This window comes from Lygodium microphyllum, chromosome 3, assembly GCF_053477565.2.
Source record: "Lygodium microphyllum isolate KBCC chromosome 3, Lygodium_microphyllum_v1.1.10, whole genome shotgun sequence".
In the NCBI taxonomy this organism is placed as follows: Eukaryota; Viridiplantae; Streptophyta; class Polypodiopsida; order Schizaeales; family Lygodiaceae; genus Lygodium; species Lygodium microphyllum.
Genome location: NC_141137.1, coordinates 107,395,046 through 107,412,309, shown reverse-complemented (window position 1 = coordinate 107,412,309; position 17,264 = coordinate 107,395,046). Strand labels below are relative to the sequence as shown.

Here is a 17,264-nt window from a genome sequence, read left to right as displayed (position 1 = left end):
GTTCCTATGATCCTTCTTCACATGAGCATGGTCTTTCAATTGCTGAAAATTGCAACACTTGGTATTTTGACAATGGCACTTCTAAGCACATAACATCCTTTTGTGACTTGTTTGTATCATATGCAAATGTACAAAAGGGGGGATCAATTGTACCTACAAACAATGCTTTGTACGCCATTCAAGGCATTGGTCAGATTCCCATTATTGCAGTGGATGGGAAAACTATCATGCTTGAAAATGTATTGCATGTGCTATACATAAAGAAAAACATGCTTTCAATTTCATTGCATGTGTTGGTTTTGTGGCCAAATCGATGTAGTATCTATGACTATACTGATGGGGATGCCCTCATTGTCATTTGTACTTTGTAGAATGGACTTTGTTAGCTTAATTTGTATGAGAGATGAGCATCAAAGAATGCATTACATATTGATGCCACCATTGTGGATGACACTGAGTTACAACATGCTCGGTATGGTCATCTTAAATATGGCAGTTTGCTACACCTAACAAACAAAAATATGGTGTCCGATCTCCCTCCATTGAAAACACTACTCACAATGTATGTGAAAGTTGTGTACTTGGCAAAATGCATCGTGCTTCATTACCCAATGATGGTACTATGCATGCTGATCAGAAATTACAGCTTGTGCATAGTGATGTTTGTGGGCCCACGTGTATCAAATCCATTGAAGGATACTTGTACTTTGTTACCTTCATTGATGACATGACTCGTCATTGTTGGGCATATGCTTTAAAGCACAAATCCGAAGTGTTTACATGCTTTAAAACATTCTTGGCCTTGGCTGAAAATGGCAATGGATGTAAGTTGATTACACTATGTACCAATCGAGGAGGGGAATATATGTCACAGGAGTTCAACTCCTTGGCTGAAAGGGATATTATCCATTAGTATACTACGCCTTACACACCTCAACAAAACTGTGTGGCTCAAAGAAAGATCGCACTTTGATGGAAATGGCATTTTGTATGATGTTACACAAGAAGCTGTCCCCAAAGTTTTGGCTTGATGCTATGATGTGTCTATTGTATGTATTGAATTGCAACTCAACTAAAACATTAGCTGATTGTACGCCTTACGAGGCTTGGAATGGCTGCAAACCAATGGTGTAACATAATTGTGTCTTTGGTTGCTTGGCATATGCTTTGGTGCCACAACCATGAAGACATAAATTGGAACAGAAGGCTGTCAAATGCATCTTTATTGGTTATAGTGCAGAAAGTAAAGGGTACTACTTATACCAACCTTCCACCAACAAGATTTTTGTTAGTAGAGATGTAGAATTCGCTAAACATGCTGGTCAACCCTTCATGGACTACAAAAATCAGCCCAATCTAGGGCCTATAGACATGTTTGACAGTACATTGCATTTATTTCAGTAAAGTGAACCTAATTTTGGTCAATTTCAACAACCTATTGAGGGTTTACAGCAGCAAACACATGCTGAACAGCAGCCTGATTTTCAGCCAATTCATCACGGCATTGTTGATTATGAAGTGGCGATGAGACAGCTGCAATTCGGGAAGCTAAAACAATCCATGGATGGCTGTTAGAAACATTATGGGACAGCAAACAGCCCGTTCCTCTCCCCGGTAGAACTAGAGTAGCCACTTGCCATGCACAGGGTAACTTGGTTGTGCATGCACTCATTGCTACTGCGTGCAATGAAAAACCCGTTTCTTTACATGATGCTTTACAAAATGAACATTGGATGCCAGCTAAGCAATCAAAGTTAAACTCTATTGATAAAAATGGCACATGGGAGTTATGTGACTTGCCTACTGGCAAGCATGCTATAGGCACTAAATGGGTTTACAAATTAAAACGTAAATATGATGGTAGCATTGATTGCTACAAGGCACGTCTTGTTGCCAAAGGATATGCCCAATAGCATAGAATTGACTATAATGAGACATTTGCACCCACTTCAAGTATGCCCACCATTTGCAGTGTCATTGCTTTGGCTACTCATTATGATTGGCATGTGCATCAACTGGATGCGAAGACTGCTTTTCTAAATGGTGATCTTCATGAAGAGGTTTATGTCACTCAACCTCCTAGCTTTGTTCAGAAAGGGTCAAAAAGCAAAGCATGCCATTTGCATAAGGCCCTCTATGATTTAAAGCAGGCACCTAGGGCATGGTATGAGAAGATATGCATTCTTGACTACTCTTGGCTTCAGTAATTCACACACTGAGAGCACAGGTTATGTCCGCAAAGATGGGGATAGCCTCTTGATTCTGGTGGGCGGGGGTTTTGGTTTACTTTGCAACAATCTAAGTACATTGGGCAACTTCTTGAGTGTTTTTAGATGCAAGACGGCAAACCTATCTCTACTTCCGTTGAAAGAGGCCACATGCTTATACTTGAGGATGCAAGAGAACCTTTTGGTGCTTCTCTTTATCAACAAGCTATTGGCTGTTTATTGTACTTGTGTAATACACAGCCGGATATTCAATTTGGGGTCTCTCAATTAGCACACTTTATGCACAGCCCTCGTACTGCACATTGGCAAGCAGCTAAACATGTCTTGCGTTATCTCAAAGGCACTCAAACATTGGGCCTTTTCTATCCTAAGGGCACTAATCTTTGCTTGCATGCATTTACAGACAATGATTGGGCTAGTTGTTTTGACATGAGGGTGTTCACTAGTGGCAATTGTTTCATGCTTGGTGATTCATACATTTCTTGGTTGAACAAGAAGTAGTCTACAATGGCCACATCAAGCTGTGAAGCTGAATACAAGCCAGCATCTACAGCTACATTGGAATGTGTATGGCTCAGACGCCTTTTGGTTGATCTTAGTGTGGAGCAACAGTCACCCACTCCTATCTACGCTGACAGTCCGAGTGCCATGGCAATTGCGAGAAATCTAGTTTTTCACACTCATACTAAGCACATTGAGGTGCATTATCATTATGTCAAAGAGAGACTCCATGCAGGGGAGATTGACTTGGTTTATATCCCTACACAAGACAATTTGGTAAATGTGTTTACGAAAGCTCTCTCTAGAGAGAAGTTTAAAGCCTTTTGCAAGGCTCTCAACTTGATACCATTTGGGGATTGATTTGCCTATTCCCTGTATACATTTACATCATTCACTCGAGGGGAGTTTGTTATACGTATCATGTTTCTTCTAAGTTTTGGTGTGAACACTCTCTTATCTCACAGGGGCACTTTTTACCTTCTAGGTAGAGAAGGGTTTTTTCCCCGTGTGAACACACATCAGTGGGTGTGGTACTTAATTAATACCTTAGGGATTGTACTTTAACTTATTCTCACATAGTGGATTAGACCTTTCAGCACTCTCATCTCTTCTCATTCACTTGTTCACTGTGAATGTGTATGAGTGTGCAAGTGTTGCCAAATCCTAATCTAACAATGCAAACACCAAGAGCTGGAGAGGATGCTGATGATGTAGCAGCAATCACATGGGCTAGACAGCCACCACTGAGTGGAAGGCCAATGGCGAAATCTACACGTAGGATTGAGAACCTACACACAAGGATGGGCTGAATGGGGTGTCTATCTATTTATAGATGTGGAAGGATCCTCTCAAATTAGGGTTTTGCATGTGGGATAAAGAAACTCTCTAGAACCTTGCTATTTTAAAGAGCGAATTAGAGTGTAGAGTATTTTTAGCTCAACACTAAGGGTGGCAGAAGAAATGCCAAAGCTGAACAAGTCTATCAATTAAGAAGCTCCTCATGATCCTAGAAATCCCCCTCTAAAACACTAGAAATCCCCCTCTAAAACACTAGGGGCCAAAGAATCCAAAACTGTATCGTCGATATCGTCCCCCTTTGAAAGGGATGGGAGGTACAAGGGAACCACCAAAGAAGATGGTAGGGGATTGGGATGAAACCTATGGGAGAGATGGTGCACAAGCAAGAACAAGTGCAGCAACTACACCAACAAACAACTGCCGTGGAGGACCCTACACAAGAGAAGTGGGGTGTTGAGCTAAAAAATCATTAGCCTGACTTAAACAACCCCAAAACACGCTTATTTAATGAAGAAAACCACTTATTTTAAAAAGAAACATGATCCTTGAAAGTTAAGATATCCCACATATAAAACCCTAATTTGGGTGCCCCAAACTTTCTATAAATAGACATGTAGTCCACCACTCTCCCTTAATCTCATTTTTATAGGTTTCGAGAGTCGTAGCTCTGCTGCCCACACCCCATTCATGGAGGACATCACAATCAGAGCAACCCCCAACCATTTGCTACCATCTAGCGTTTGATTCCAGCCTTCACCACCTATCTGCAGCCTTCGTCAGGTTCTCGAGAGCTATCGCCTACAATTTGTTGCTACATTTGATGCTGACCTCAGCATCCAATGCTATCACCATCAACCTTGAACTGTCGCCCTAATCTTATCTCCCCTCTAAATGCTGCATTTTTAGTTTCTAGTTGTCGTCCTGACATGCTCACCTGTCTGTTGTGTTTGCACCTAATAGCTGCCGTTCAAATTTTCTCTCTTCTTAAGTGCCTATGTTTGTAGTCTTTCTCTCTCTTGCACTGTCATCTGTATTAGATCCAGCCTTTCTTGGTTGTGTTTACTAGTATTTAACACTCAGAGGCTACCTTTGCTGCGATTTGGAATCTGTTTGAAATATGGCACACTCTACAGCTCATAACCTCTGTCTTGACCCCAACCATATACGAGTTAGAAGTTCAGTATTCACTACATAGTTTGTTTGTTGTATGAGCACTATATATTCATTATTCATTCACTTTATTATTCATTGTGTTCACTCTCTTTGAGTTATCCTACCCCTAACCCTAATTGTGTTTTGAGTTTATAAGTTTGTGCTTTGTCGTACGATTGGTTTTGTGCTTTTTGCATTTAGAGCATTTCTTCACATGGTATTCGAGCTATGTACTCTCTAGGAAACCTTGGCCTTTGATCGAAAAGCTCATTCAAAAAAGCAAGAACAACAGAAGGGTCTGACGGCTAGCTTGCTATTGCCTCATCTGACATGGGCTGAGCCCAGAATGGTATGGCTGAACGCATGAATAGAACCATTCAGGAAAGGGTCCGTAGCATGCTTAGCCAGACTGACTTACCGGGGCACTTTTGGACTGAGGCAGTCACTACTACAATGCATCTCATTAACAAGTCGCCTAGCAGTGGCATTGACTTTCAGGTTGCAGGGGAGATATAGGCAAGCAAGCCCCCCTCTTATGATCATTTGCGTGTCTTTGGATGTGAGGCATTCTGCCATGTGCCCAAGGACAAACGCAATAAGCTGGATCCTAAAAGTGTCAAATGCATTTTCATTGGCTATGGAGATGCAGGAGAGATGGGTTATCGTCTATGGGATCCGCAAGCGCGGAAAGTGATCCGCAGCCATGATGTCATCTTTCATGAGGACAAAATGCATATGCAGCCTGAGAAAGTGGTTGAGATACGCAGAGTACGGAGAGTTATCTTTCAGGAGGAGCCATTTGCTCCCGTTCAATCCGCTCCACAACCAGCTAGACAGCGTGCAGCATCACCTAATGCTCATGGCCCCAGATGTTAGACAAGGTGATGTTAGACAGGATGTCGATCAGGCAGCAAAGCCTGGGTTGAGGCGTTCTACTAGAGATAGACGACCTCCTGACCGTTTTGCGCCCTCTATGGATTATATACTTGTTACAGATACAAGAAAGCCTCTCACTTATGATGAGTCTATGCACAGGGGTGATTGTCACTCTTGGGAGAGGGCTATGCAGTCTGAGCTTGACTCATTGCATAAGAATCAGACTTGGGATTTGGTTTCCTTGCCTCAGGGTAGGAAGGCTTTGCCATGCAAGTGGGTGTACAAGCTGAAAAGTACCCTTGGACACCCCAAGCCGGCATACAAGGCTCGATTGGTTGCTAAGGGTTTTAAGCAGGAGCATGGTGTTAATTTTGATGAAGTCTTTTCTCCTGTGGTCAAGATGACCACCCTATGCTTAGTCTTGGCTTTGGTTGCACAGCTTGACTTGGACTTATACCAGATGGATGTCCAGACGGCTTTTTTACATGGGGACTTGCATGATGAGATTTACATGGAGCAATCTAAGGGCTTTGCAAACCCTGGCAAAGAACACCTAGTGTTCGGGTTATCCCTCTAGGAGTGCATCCCAGACATACTCAAGTGTGGATCGTTTGGCATCATTATTTACCTTCATGGCATTACCTGGTGGACCATCTGATCATTATGTTGTGCCCTAGCCGACATTTGGACAAGGCTATCATATCCCAGTGCCTCCACCTATACCTACAGTATCATATGGACCTATGTCCGTTTCGATACCTCCGTAGCAATCGGCACTCATTGAACATCAGCCGCCTATTTATGCCTATCCACCTTTACCCCCTCCTCCTCCTTATCCATCCCAACCACTATCTTATCCTCCATCTTATCCCATCTATCCATCTTCCCACACACCTCATGGTTCTAGCTCCTCATCCACCAAGCATGCATTTAATGAAAGGACTCATTTCAACGAGTCGAACTACACCACTTGGTCAAATTTAATGAGGCGTGTCTTGACTCTGAGAACCTATGGGATTTAGTGCAAGGGTTACAACCCCATCCTAATCCCACCCTTGTTCCATACGAGGTGGTCCGCTCATGAAAGACTCGTAATGCCTCCGCTATTGTCGAGCTTATGCAAGGCTTGGCAAGGCTTGTTGCCTGAGTTTCACTCTCAGCTTCAACATTTCGACTTAGCATTAGAGCATTGGTCACACTTGCCTAACCGTTATGCAACTCGAGATAGGACCTGTCACATCAATTTGGATCATGAGCTCCAAAATTTCAAAATCACTGACAAGGATGACTTGAAAGTCAAGTTGGCTGAGTATCAACATCTCCTTACAACGTTTCCAACCACTAGGGATCCTAAGTCCTCGGACAATCAAGTTACCCTGTTTCTTAACAAGCTGCCAAGAAAATATTTCCATTGTGTAGTAAAATTTCACAGCCTCTGATGCCCACATTTTATGAGTTTGAGTATTAGCTATTGCATTACGCACGATTGTTCGATCAATTTCATAACACATCCTCGATAGATGGAACTCTAGTTGCATCTTCTCAGAGGGGGCAACAAGGCAAGGGTACACAAAACTCAAATCAAAATCAAAATAAAAATCAAAATCACAACAAGGCTGGTGAATCCCAAGGAACTAATTAATCTACACTTAAACCTGCATGGCAGAATGCACCTGAAAAGAATAGCTATTATCTACACTGTCAAAAGGTTGGCCATTATGATGACAAGTATCGATCTAAGGCAAGAGACACATAGCCTAAATCCAAAAATCAAACCCTTGCACCCCGATCGAGTAACCCCCAACAAAGGAAGCAAGGTGGTGGCAACTCTCACAATAAGGGCAATGGCGAGGCCAAACTGAAACTAGTCTTCCTTCCGTGGATGGGTGGTAAATCCTTGATTTAATGCAAATCTGACAATACAAATTTACCTACTAATCTTGGACAATGCACACCCGATTGGCCCCAAAATTGGCGCCCCTTTCGGTATTTCTTTAGCTTTATCGAAGAATAAGTTGATTTACAATGGGATTCTCTCGATCCCTTTCAGTATTTCAACTCCCCTTGCTGTCCAAAGTGACCAGCAAGTCTTCAATCTATTTTGCCCCTTGATTCGGGCACTTAATTGGCCTTCACCCACTTGATGGACACTGGAAATGCCCCAAATTCAATGGCTGGCTAGTCCTCCACTTGAATTTAGCTGAGATTCACCTTCAGCACTGTTGAATCCAAGCCTTGGAGCTTCCAATTTCTGGCATGCTTCCCAAGGCTGCTGCTAAACCCTAATTTCTGCTGTAAATTAGGATTTACAACAATTAAATTTGCAATTTCTCTGTCTCCAAGGGTCCAAATGCTGAAATCTTCAGAGCAACACTGTGAAATGGCTGGGAGATGAGAGGGAAAGCTGTAGAGAGAGAAAATTCAGAGTTTTATCGCGAAGAATGACTGAAAATCAGTCAAATCCAGCTGTTGCCCTGCCACAACAGCTTGTAGATGCAAAGAACTGAAGAAAATCAGTCATTTACAGCTGCTGCCCTGTCTCAACAGCCCATAGATGCTGCCTCCTACCGTTGATTGGTCTTCTCTTGCCCTTGGCAGCCTCAAAAGGTCCTCCAATGACTGCAAATCAGACCAGCAGCCTCCCCTCCCTCTCTCTTGTAGGCTGAATTTATAAAAATGCCTCTCTCCAGCCTCTAAAAACGTTTTTCAGTCTTGCATGGGCATTTTTGACAAGTGGCGACCTTCCCAAATGGTTTTTCCAGCATTTTTCATAATTAAATATTAATTTTCAGTCTTTAAATACTGAAAATTAATCTAATAATTATTTCAGTGCCTTGAAAAATAATCTAACTGGCCAATAATTAAATTGCCTAGGCAACTTCCATTCCCGAGTGTCTCTGCGCCATCTTTGACCATCAGATTGGCATTAGGTACCATTAAACGCCACTTCTCTAATGTCACCAAACTGACACTTATGGCTAAATGGATAACCTAGGCCAACAATTGGCACCAGATACCACCAAGTACCTTTACAGCATAACTTATAACAACTTTTGCCTTTGACATCCCGTGATTTCTTCAGGTCCCGAGCTCGTAAATTTACTTTAACCCTAGTTGCACCTCACATGTGCAACATTTACTTAATCATGTGATTAAAAATTAATCCACATGTTAAGTGAGGTTTTAAAAATACATGTCCTCATGACACAAACTCACACTACCACCGGTCAGTGATCACAATTAGCAAACTACTCAACTCCAAAGGGTTTGTCTGACTAGACTGCAAAGGCCCACATCGTCTCCTTAGAGATATCGGATACGAGTCTCGTTCATATCTATGAGTTGCCCCCTGATGAGGTGTCTGTAGACACCCAGTCGTCATAGTCAAGCATGCTAGTATATGTTTGACTTCTGGACAGTGGAGCTACCCATCACATGACTCCTAGAGTGGACATTTTCACTCCTAGACCCCTGCAACCAGGAGTGTTCGCGTAAGAAACACCTTCTCAGTCAAGATTCAGACCCAAGGTCGCATTAGTTTTCCATCAACCTGGCTCTAGATCTTGCTTCATTGGATGATGTCTATCATGTCCCCCAGCTTGGGGTAAACCTATTGCCCATTCAGCAACTTTGCCATTTGGGTCGAGCAGTTTTCTTCACATCGACCACAATCGAGGTCCTAGACACTGAAATCGGTTTAGGGATTGCTCGCAACAAGGCACAACCTAATGCCCTTTACCACATGACACACTTTCTTACCAAGCCGACTACCAATGATTCAGAGTTTCATCACTTCCAAGCTTTGACCACCACATGAGAGCCCACGAACTCTGAGCATCTTTAGCATGTTTGCTTAGGACAACTTGGCTACAACTCTCTTTATGAGTTGTCACGCCAAGGGATAGTTGAGGGCCTTTCATACCTCAAACTATCTCCACAGGTCTGTAAAGCATGTCAACTAGGTAAGCAACTTCATACACCCTTTCCTAAGTAGTTCATCACTCGTTCAATGAAACCCCTTAGGCTCCGAATACACTCCACTTTATCTCACCAAAGGGAGCAGTTCGACCCATCAAGCTAATCTTCTTTGGGTAGGAAAGAAAGCATGGGCATTGAATAGGGGTGCCATCATGGCAAGACAAGAGCTAAAGGTACAAGCTCTGTGTGAGCTATGGAGAGAAGTAAGAGGAGGTGAAGGGGGCTCCAATCTTCTCGATCAAATAGAGGGAGAAAAAGGCTCTCAATGTTGATCTACACATCGTTCTTTGCAATGATCTGATTGGTATGATTGCCTATCAAAAGAAGGGAGAAGCTACTCTTTGGAATCGTCAAAAGCATCAAACCAATAGTAATTTATCTTTGAAAGCCTACAAACACACTAAGAAAAATTGCATTTTGGTATTTAGATGCTCGAATGGAGGGAAAATCAGCTACACCCGGCAAAACGAGTTGCAGATGCCCCGCACATTTCAAAGAAGGCCCAAACAATGTAAAAAGAGAGAGAGAGAGAGAAGAATGTTGAAGACTACAATGAATGTATACTAAATACAAAAGGTAGGATATACAAGGGGCTATGAGAAATATCTAGCCAAAGTTTCTCTCTCAATCTACACAAAAATCAAGTGAATGTGACCAAGGACAAGCCTATAATAAAAAGGCCAATCATTAATAATCAAATGTAGCTAGTCAACTAGTCAAAACTGGTCAATTGTTAGTTAATTGGTCCAACTACAAACAAAAAATTATCGCATGCACTAAATGCGCAACTTGTCACATCGTACTACTACCTATCATACCGGTCATGTTCGACTTGCCTTGATCCCTACCCAAATTGCTAGCAACTATTCAAAATTGCTACTTGATCTGCTCCTACATATGGTGATGCTACAAAGACTACCCAAATCTATCCTAACCATATCTATATCCGCTATCTTGGAGATGAATGAATCTCTAATAAAGGCTTGTTCTCTTGTGAGAAATCTTTTAGCATCTCTCAAAACTACTATAACAGCTGCCTCTCATCTCTTTCACCTAGGGTACATCATCTTTATCATATTTCATGGTTCTCGACACAATACAAAGACCAATATCAACTTCCTCTTTCTCCTTCAACATCAACATCCTTTGTTGAGAAAAGGTCCCTACCCTTCACTTCATTACTATGAGTTTCGACATTGTCGTTGACTTCGGCCTTCCTTCCCTATATACTCACCCTTAACATTGCATGATCATCATCATCTTTGTAAAAGGACACTTAGACAAGTGAACAATTTTTGTCATGAGAGATACAATCCAAGGTGGTGCATTGTTGCATGCACATTCTCATCATGCAACATTTATTTATACATCTCATTATACAGAGCATCCTTGAGCCAGCTGTACATATCTCTTCACCCCTTTGCTTCTCATCAATGCCCAGGTAGATAACTAAGTACATATTTTTGGTCTGTATGCCAACTATCCCTTTGTATGCCCCCCATGGGCACAATTATTTGAAAAAAAACAAGAGAGAAAACTTAAAGTTTAAAGTGGTTTTTACATCACCTTTGTAAGTCCTTATAGGCCACTTGGTGATTGATGAGCACCCTTTGCCTGATGCCTTGGCCTCTCTAGGGTGGCCATTTGAACTCCCGAGATAAGATAATCATCACCTTTGTAGTCTTGGTAGGTTCTTGGCCAACAAACTTGCACCTATTGGCCAATACCCTTGCTACTTTGGGTATGGGACATCTCAAGATATACAAGGGGTGAGCTACACTTGCAATCCCTTTCTCGTCCCAATTTTGGGCCTAAGAGGGAAGGTTAAGTTAAAAGGAGCATTTCACATTAAACCTTAATTAGCTCATTTAAACAGCCCCAAAACTCTCACTTTAATACTAAAAAGAGTTTCTATTTTCCCCAAGCGAAGTTTCACAATTTGGTTCATTCCTCATCTATAAACTGGTTCATTCATTCCAGCCTACTCCATCTAGTGGCTATCTAGCCTCTCCATCGACTGCTACCTTCAATGGACATCACACTCCAACTACCCCCTCAGCCCACTCCCACAACAGTCATCGGCTGTTGGACAGCTCTGCATTTGAGCATCTTGTACACATTCATTCATTTACAGCATTCGTTCATTTACTTTAGAGTTATCTTCCTTCTCTGTTTGCATTTTACATTTTGTTTGAGTTCTTGTGGTTTAGTCATGTTCGTACATTGCCCAACATATCTTCACACCAACTAGGTTCTTTTTGCAACCGTGTATATATCACTTCATTGTTTGGGTGAAACACATAATCAAGGACTCTATTTGGTTGGTTCATATAAGATGGGAGCCCAGCCAAGGCAAATGTGACTTGGGATGTCATTATACAACCTAGATCTATAGGAGGCTTGGGGACCATAGACCCAAACAGTCGAAGCAAAGCTTTAATTGGTTAAGCTCATTGTTAGGGGGTCTCCTTCCAAGCAAGGAGCCTTCGAAGAAACTTTTGCTATGGAGGCTTCAGTCTATTACCTCTACACACGGAGGACCATGGCAGTCTAGACATTCACTGATCTTTCAGGACATCAGGACTAGAGACTTGGGAAGAAGTTTTGAGGTCAGGTTCACAGCTGTCATCATCAGAGCTTGGAGATTTATTTCATCCAGTCTTCATCAACTCTTACCCAATACACAGTTCACTTTCATACTGCCGTATTCGTGTCCACCTGAAGTCACGACAATGCATGCTTTCTGACAGCCTTTTCAAGCTGAAAACCAGTTGAATGCTTGGCTTTTCCTTGTATCATGCAAGAGGTAGTGTGAACATTCCAGACCAGCCTGCTGGATGCACAGTAAGGTGCCATTACATTAGCTCTATGATGCATTTTGACTTGTGGTTTGCCCATTCACATATCGAATGTTAGATGTAAATAAACCATCTCAAACTGGCAGTATATTCTGCAAGCACTTTAGGCACCATTTCATTTGCTGTACCAAGATCCATTCTGAAGCAGACAGCTCAGTTCTTATGACAAGGTAATGTCCCACGAATTGAAGCTTACAACTTAAGCAATTTTTTGCAGTACATTACTGAACCATCTACCTGCCTCAATCTTATGCCCTGCTAGGAATGAACATAGGCATTTGCGAGTAAAACAAAAGCAGCCGTATCATGTGGTTCCAGTTCCAATACATGTTTTGCTGCACGCACTGCAAGGTCTAAGTCTCCATGGATTCTTGAAGCACCAAGCATCGCCCTCCATGTCGAGGCACCTGGTTGTGATGGTGCATTTTCAATGGACTCATATGCCAGACCCAAGTGGCCTGCACGACCAAGAAGGTCTACCATTGAACTGTAATGCTCTGTTGTAGGCATAACGCCATAAGCACTTGTCATCAAATCAAAATAATGAAGGCCTTCTCTAACTAAGCCACTGTGACCTAGTGCAGAAAGGACACCAACAGATGTGATGCGATCCAGGCCAATCCCATTTTGCTGCATTCTCTCCACAAGTCGAAGCACTTCATTGGCTTTGCCTTGTTGACAATAGGCTGCGATGACAGAATTCCAAGCACTCACATCCCTCTCAATCAGCTGTTCAAAAACTTCAGATGCAATGTCCAAACTTCCACACTTACCATACATGTCTACAATCGCAGCCCCTGTAAGAGCTGTAAGCTTGATTCCCACTCCAACAAAGTGGGCATGGATATGCTTGCCTAGCTCTAAAGCTGCAAGGCCAGCGCACAAATTCAAGATGCTAACAAATGTGAATTCATCTGGATGCATTCCACTTTGCTTCATCAGCATCCACAACCTCAAGGCTTCTTCAGCTTCCCCATGCTGGACATACCCAGCAATCATTGCACTCCACGAAACAACATCATGCTCAGGCATTTGATCAAAGACTTTGCGTGCACTTTTTAAGGCCCCACATTTTGCATACATGCCCACAAGAGCACTCCCTACATATATGTCCTGGTCAAATCCAGATTGAATTATTAGAGAATGAGCATGTTTGCCTTGCTCTATTGCAGCTAGAGTAGAACATGCATTAACAATGCTACTAAAAATGGAGTCGTCTAGCTCATGCACTTCTAGGTGCTGGAAGAGTTCAAGTGCCATTTCAGCTTGTCCATGCTTCACATACCCTCCTATCATCTGTGACCAAATGCAAGCATCTCGTTGTGGCATAGTCTCAAATACTTTCACCGCATCTTGCAGGCTCCCACACTTGATGTACATGTTTATCAAGGCACAGCCTACAAAGGTGGTTCCCAAATATGCAGAAGCAAGAATATGAACGTGAAGTCGCCTCCCTCTCTCCAAGGATACACAGGAATTCAGGCCATTAGCAAAACAAAATTCATCTACCTCTAGACCCTGGACTCTTATTTGCTCAAAAGAATGCAATGCTGACTCATCATTTCCATCTTGTGTATATGCTGTCATCATTGCAGTCCAAGTGAATACAGTTCGATTTCTTAACCTATCAAACACAGAGCAAGCATCATCTATACTGCTACATTTGGAATACATGTCAACTAGCATACTTCCAATGTCAGAATCACAGCCATCTCTAACTAACTGAGAATGGATTAGTTTGCCTGCCTCGAAAGACATTAAGCTAGCACATGCCTGTACAGCACCAATGTATGAAACATTGGTTGGTCTCAAGCCTTGCTTGTCCATGAGCTTCAATAAATCTAAAGCCTTGCTGCCTTGTTCCTGTTTTACATATCCTGTAAGTAAGGTATTGCAAAGCACAACATCTACCTTACGGGTACCATCAAACACAACCTCTGCATCCTTTATGCTTCCACATTCTATGTACATGTTCAAAAGGGTGCTTCTAATGCATAGATCTGAGTCTAACCCATTTTCACAAAGATACAAATGAACTAGCCAGCAATCATTCAATGTCTCACATACCTTCAAAATACTTAAAAATGCAACCTTGCCAAGTTTTACTTTTTCTTGTTCCATCCTTTTAAACAGTGCCCAAGCCTCTTTAGCAAGTCCATGCTGAGCACAACCTGAGATCAGTGCATTCCATGAGACTTCATCTTGTCGAATCCTGTCAAACACCAGGTTAGCATCTTGTAAGCTCCCACACTTACAGTACATATCAATTAAAGTATTTCCTACAACTTTCTCTTCTGTGATGCCTAACTTCACCATTGAATCATGTACTTGCCTACCTTTCTCTAAAGCTCGCAATTTTGCACAAGCATTTAAAACAGTCACAAAACAAACATCATCAGGCATACCATTTTGCTCCATTTGTTCAAACACATGGAGGGCTTCTTCTGCAAAGTCACACTTTACATAACCTGATATTATCACAGTCCATGTGAAAACATTCCGTTCAGGCAGGCTGTCAAACACCTTGCGAGCATCAACAATACATCCACAGTTAATATACATATTCATAAGAGCATTTCCAAGGTAAACATTCAGTTTAGACCCCATCTGTGTCATGTAGAAATGGATATGCCTTCCTTCTGCCAGGGCTCTTGCCTGTCCACATCCCTGCAGAAGGCAGAAGTAAACACCAGAATATAACTGAAGTCCTTGTTCACATATCACACTAAAAATATACAGTGCCTCGTCAAGCTGACCGTCCTTACACAATAACCCTATATGATCAACTATGTTTGAAGCAGTTTCTGAAATGCTAGGTCTAATTGCACTCCCAGAAGGATCTGTGAAAGCTATATGAGGGTTCCCTTCTGCTTCAGCAAGACTCAACGAGGACAAATATCTATCCCCAGCTAGCCGACCTGCAGGAATCATCCCTGGTCCACATGGATTTATTATCCAGCAATTTTGTCCATCAAAAAGGTTAGGAAGGGACACAATCCGAAGAAAGCATATCTGCCTTATCAATCCCAAACATTTGTGCATTTTTGTCTTATTGATCCAAAAAGGACACGATCTGTAAAAGGCATTTATGCCTTATTGAACCGCTGGAGGTCCTAGCATGGACACACGTCCTTCAGCTGCCATGCCACTTCTTTTCTAGGTGACCATGCCATCCCCAGCCTTCATCGTCATCATCCCCGGACAGAACAACAACTTGTCATAAACATCGTATCCATGGGTAACATCTAGCTGGAGATCACAAGAAGAAGATATAAGCATTCACTATTTGGATCATTTGGGCTTACTTCAGGAAGACACAAAACCTCCTGCAGGTGTCAGACTTTGCAGCATCACAAATCCTGCTTTACTTGAGGTAGATTTATCATCTTGCACAGCTGCTCCCAAGTGGGCTCTTTGGAGCAGTAGGAGTCTCTACTTCAAAAGCTCGTTTGCACTTGCAATGCCTCTTTCTCGCTATCAGCCGCTGGCATCCGCAAGTATTACATTCCTTGTGTTGTGGTTGGTGGCTAGGGAGGTCAGACCTTCAATCCCCAAGCCCTGTTTTTGTAGGTGATAGATACACCGAATCACGAGGGTCTGCCATACTGAATGTTTTTATAGCAAGAGGTTTACTCAATCAATTCATTCGAATATCTCACTAAAGATGAAAATCCTAAGTCTTCTTGCCATAGAATACACACATTGGATTGCATCTACTAAACCTTTTGAAAGAAAACCCTTCATAACATCAAATTCTCTAGGCATGTGTTTCTACGCCCTCATAGAGTCATTAGTAAACATTTTGCCCCATGACTCTTGCAATTCAAGGACCACCTTGTGTCAAGCTCCTTAACTTTTACCTACCTTAGCTTATGCTTCCCAAAAATGCAAGGTACACATAGAAGCTTCTACTTACAAGAAGACAATTGAGAGATACAATGAGGTATTTCCCCTACTACAACCTCCCCAATTCAATTTGCGTTGATGACATGGATGGTAATAAGGTGACCGTAATTAAGAAAGGATTCATGGAGCTCCTTGATTTTGTGCTAATGACATAAATCAATACTATTATATCACTTTTGTTATAGGTTCAAAAAGCCCTGAACCTCCAAAGGGCTTCTCGAGCCTACCCCCTCCCCAAACCTCCCCTTTTTAATTAAAACCCCATCTCTCTCATGTGTAATCTCTCCCTCTCTCTTCCCCCTTCCCTTTTTAATTAAACCCCCTCTCTCTCTCACATGTAGGCTCTCTCTCTCTCTCTCTCTCTTCCTCTCCCTTTTTTAATTAAATCAAACTTTTCACAAACATCTCTTTCTCCCCCTTTTTAAATCAAATCTCTCTCTCTCTCTCTCTCTCTCTCTCTCTCTCTCTCTCTCTCTCTCTCTCTCTCATTAAATTGTTTAATTCAAACTTTCCTCCTTTTTTCTTTTTTCTCTCTTTTAATTAAATATTTTTAAATTTATTTTTCTATTTAATTAAATATTTTTTTAAAATTAATTAAAAATTAACATACTTTGAGAGAGAGAGGGATTACATAGAGAGAGAACTATAGAGAGAGAGAAAATATAAAATTTAAGAGAGAGAAATGAAATGAGAAACGATATATTAACGTCTACAAAAGGCCAAAATGACCTATGAGACCATGAGTTACAATCATGTGTATGATGGTATAACTGTCCGGGAAAAATATGTATGTAGCACAAATGTGTAAAACATACAGCTCTATTTAGTAACAACGAGCTCCAAATGGTACAATTTCATGTGGGTATGGAGGACCTAGCTCTAGTCCGAGCAATAATCCCCTGTATCCACCTATGAAGGTGTCGTCGGTGTCTGTATCGAGGCCTAAGACGTCTGGATCGGCTAAGTT

At 42.0% G+C, this 17,264-nt stretch overlaps 1 protein-coding gene across 14 annotated transcripts in view; it reads right to left on the bottom strand.

The window, feature by feature from the left end:
- Positions 1 to 16,082, bottom strand: part of LOC148038724 (translocator assembly/maintenance protein) — a 101,116-nt gene extending 85,034 nt beyond the window's left edge. For 2 of the 14 annotated variants that reach the window (XM_087674567.1, XM_087674573.1), the window contains exons 1-3: positions 14,797 to 15,684; positions 14,459 to 14,603; positions 14,165 to 14,254 (exon numbers count right to left, since the gene is read on the bottom strand). In XM_087674567.1, coding sequence (XP_087530693.1) covers positions 14,165 to 14,190 — 26 coding nt within the window. In that variant the 5' untranslated portion in view covers positions 14,191 to 14,254; positions 14,459 to 14,603; positions 14,797 to 15,684. The other 12 variants (XM_087674564.1, XM_087674563.1, XM_087674559.1 and 9 more) reach the window with 11 other exon arrangements.
- Positions 16,083 to 17,264: the final 1,182 nt, after the last annotated feature.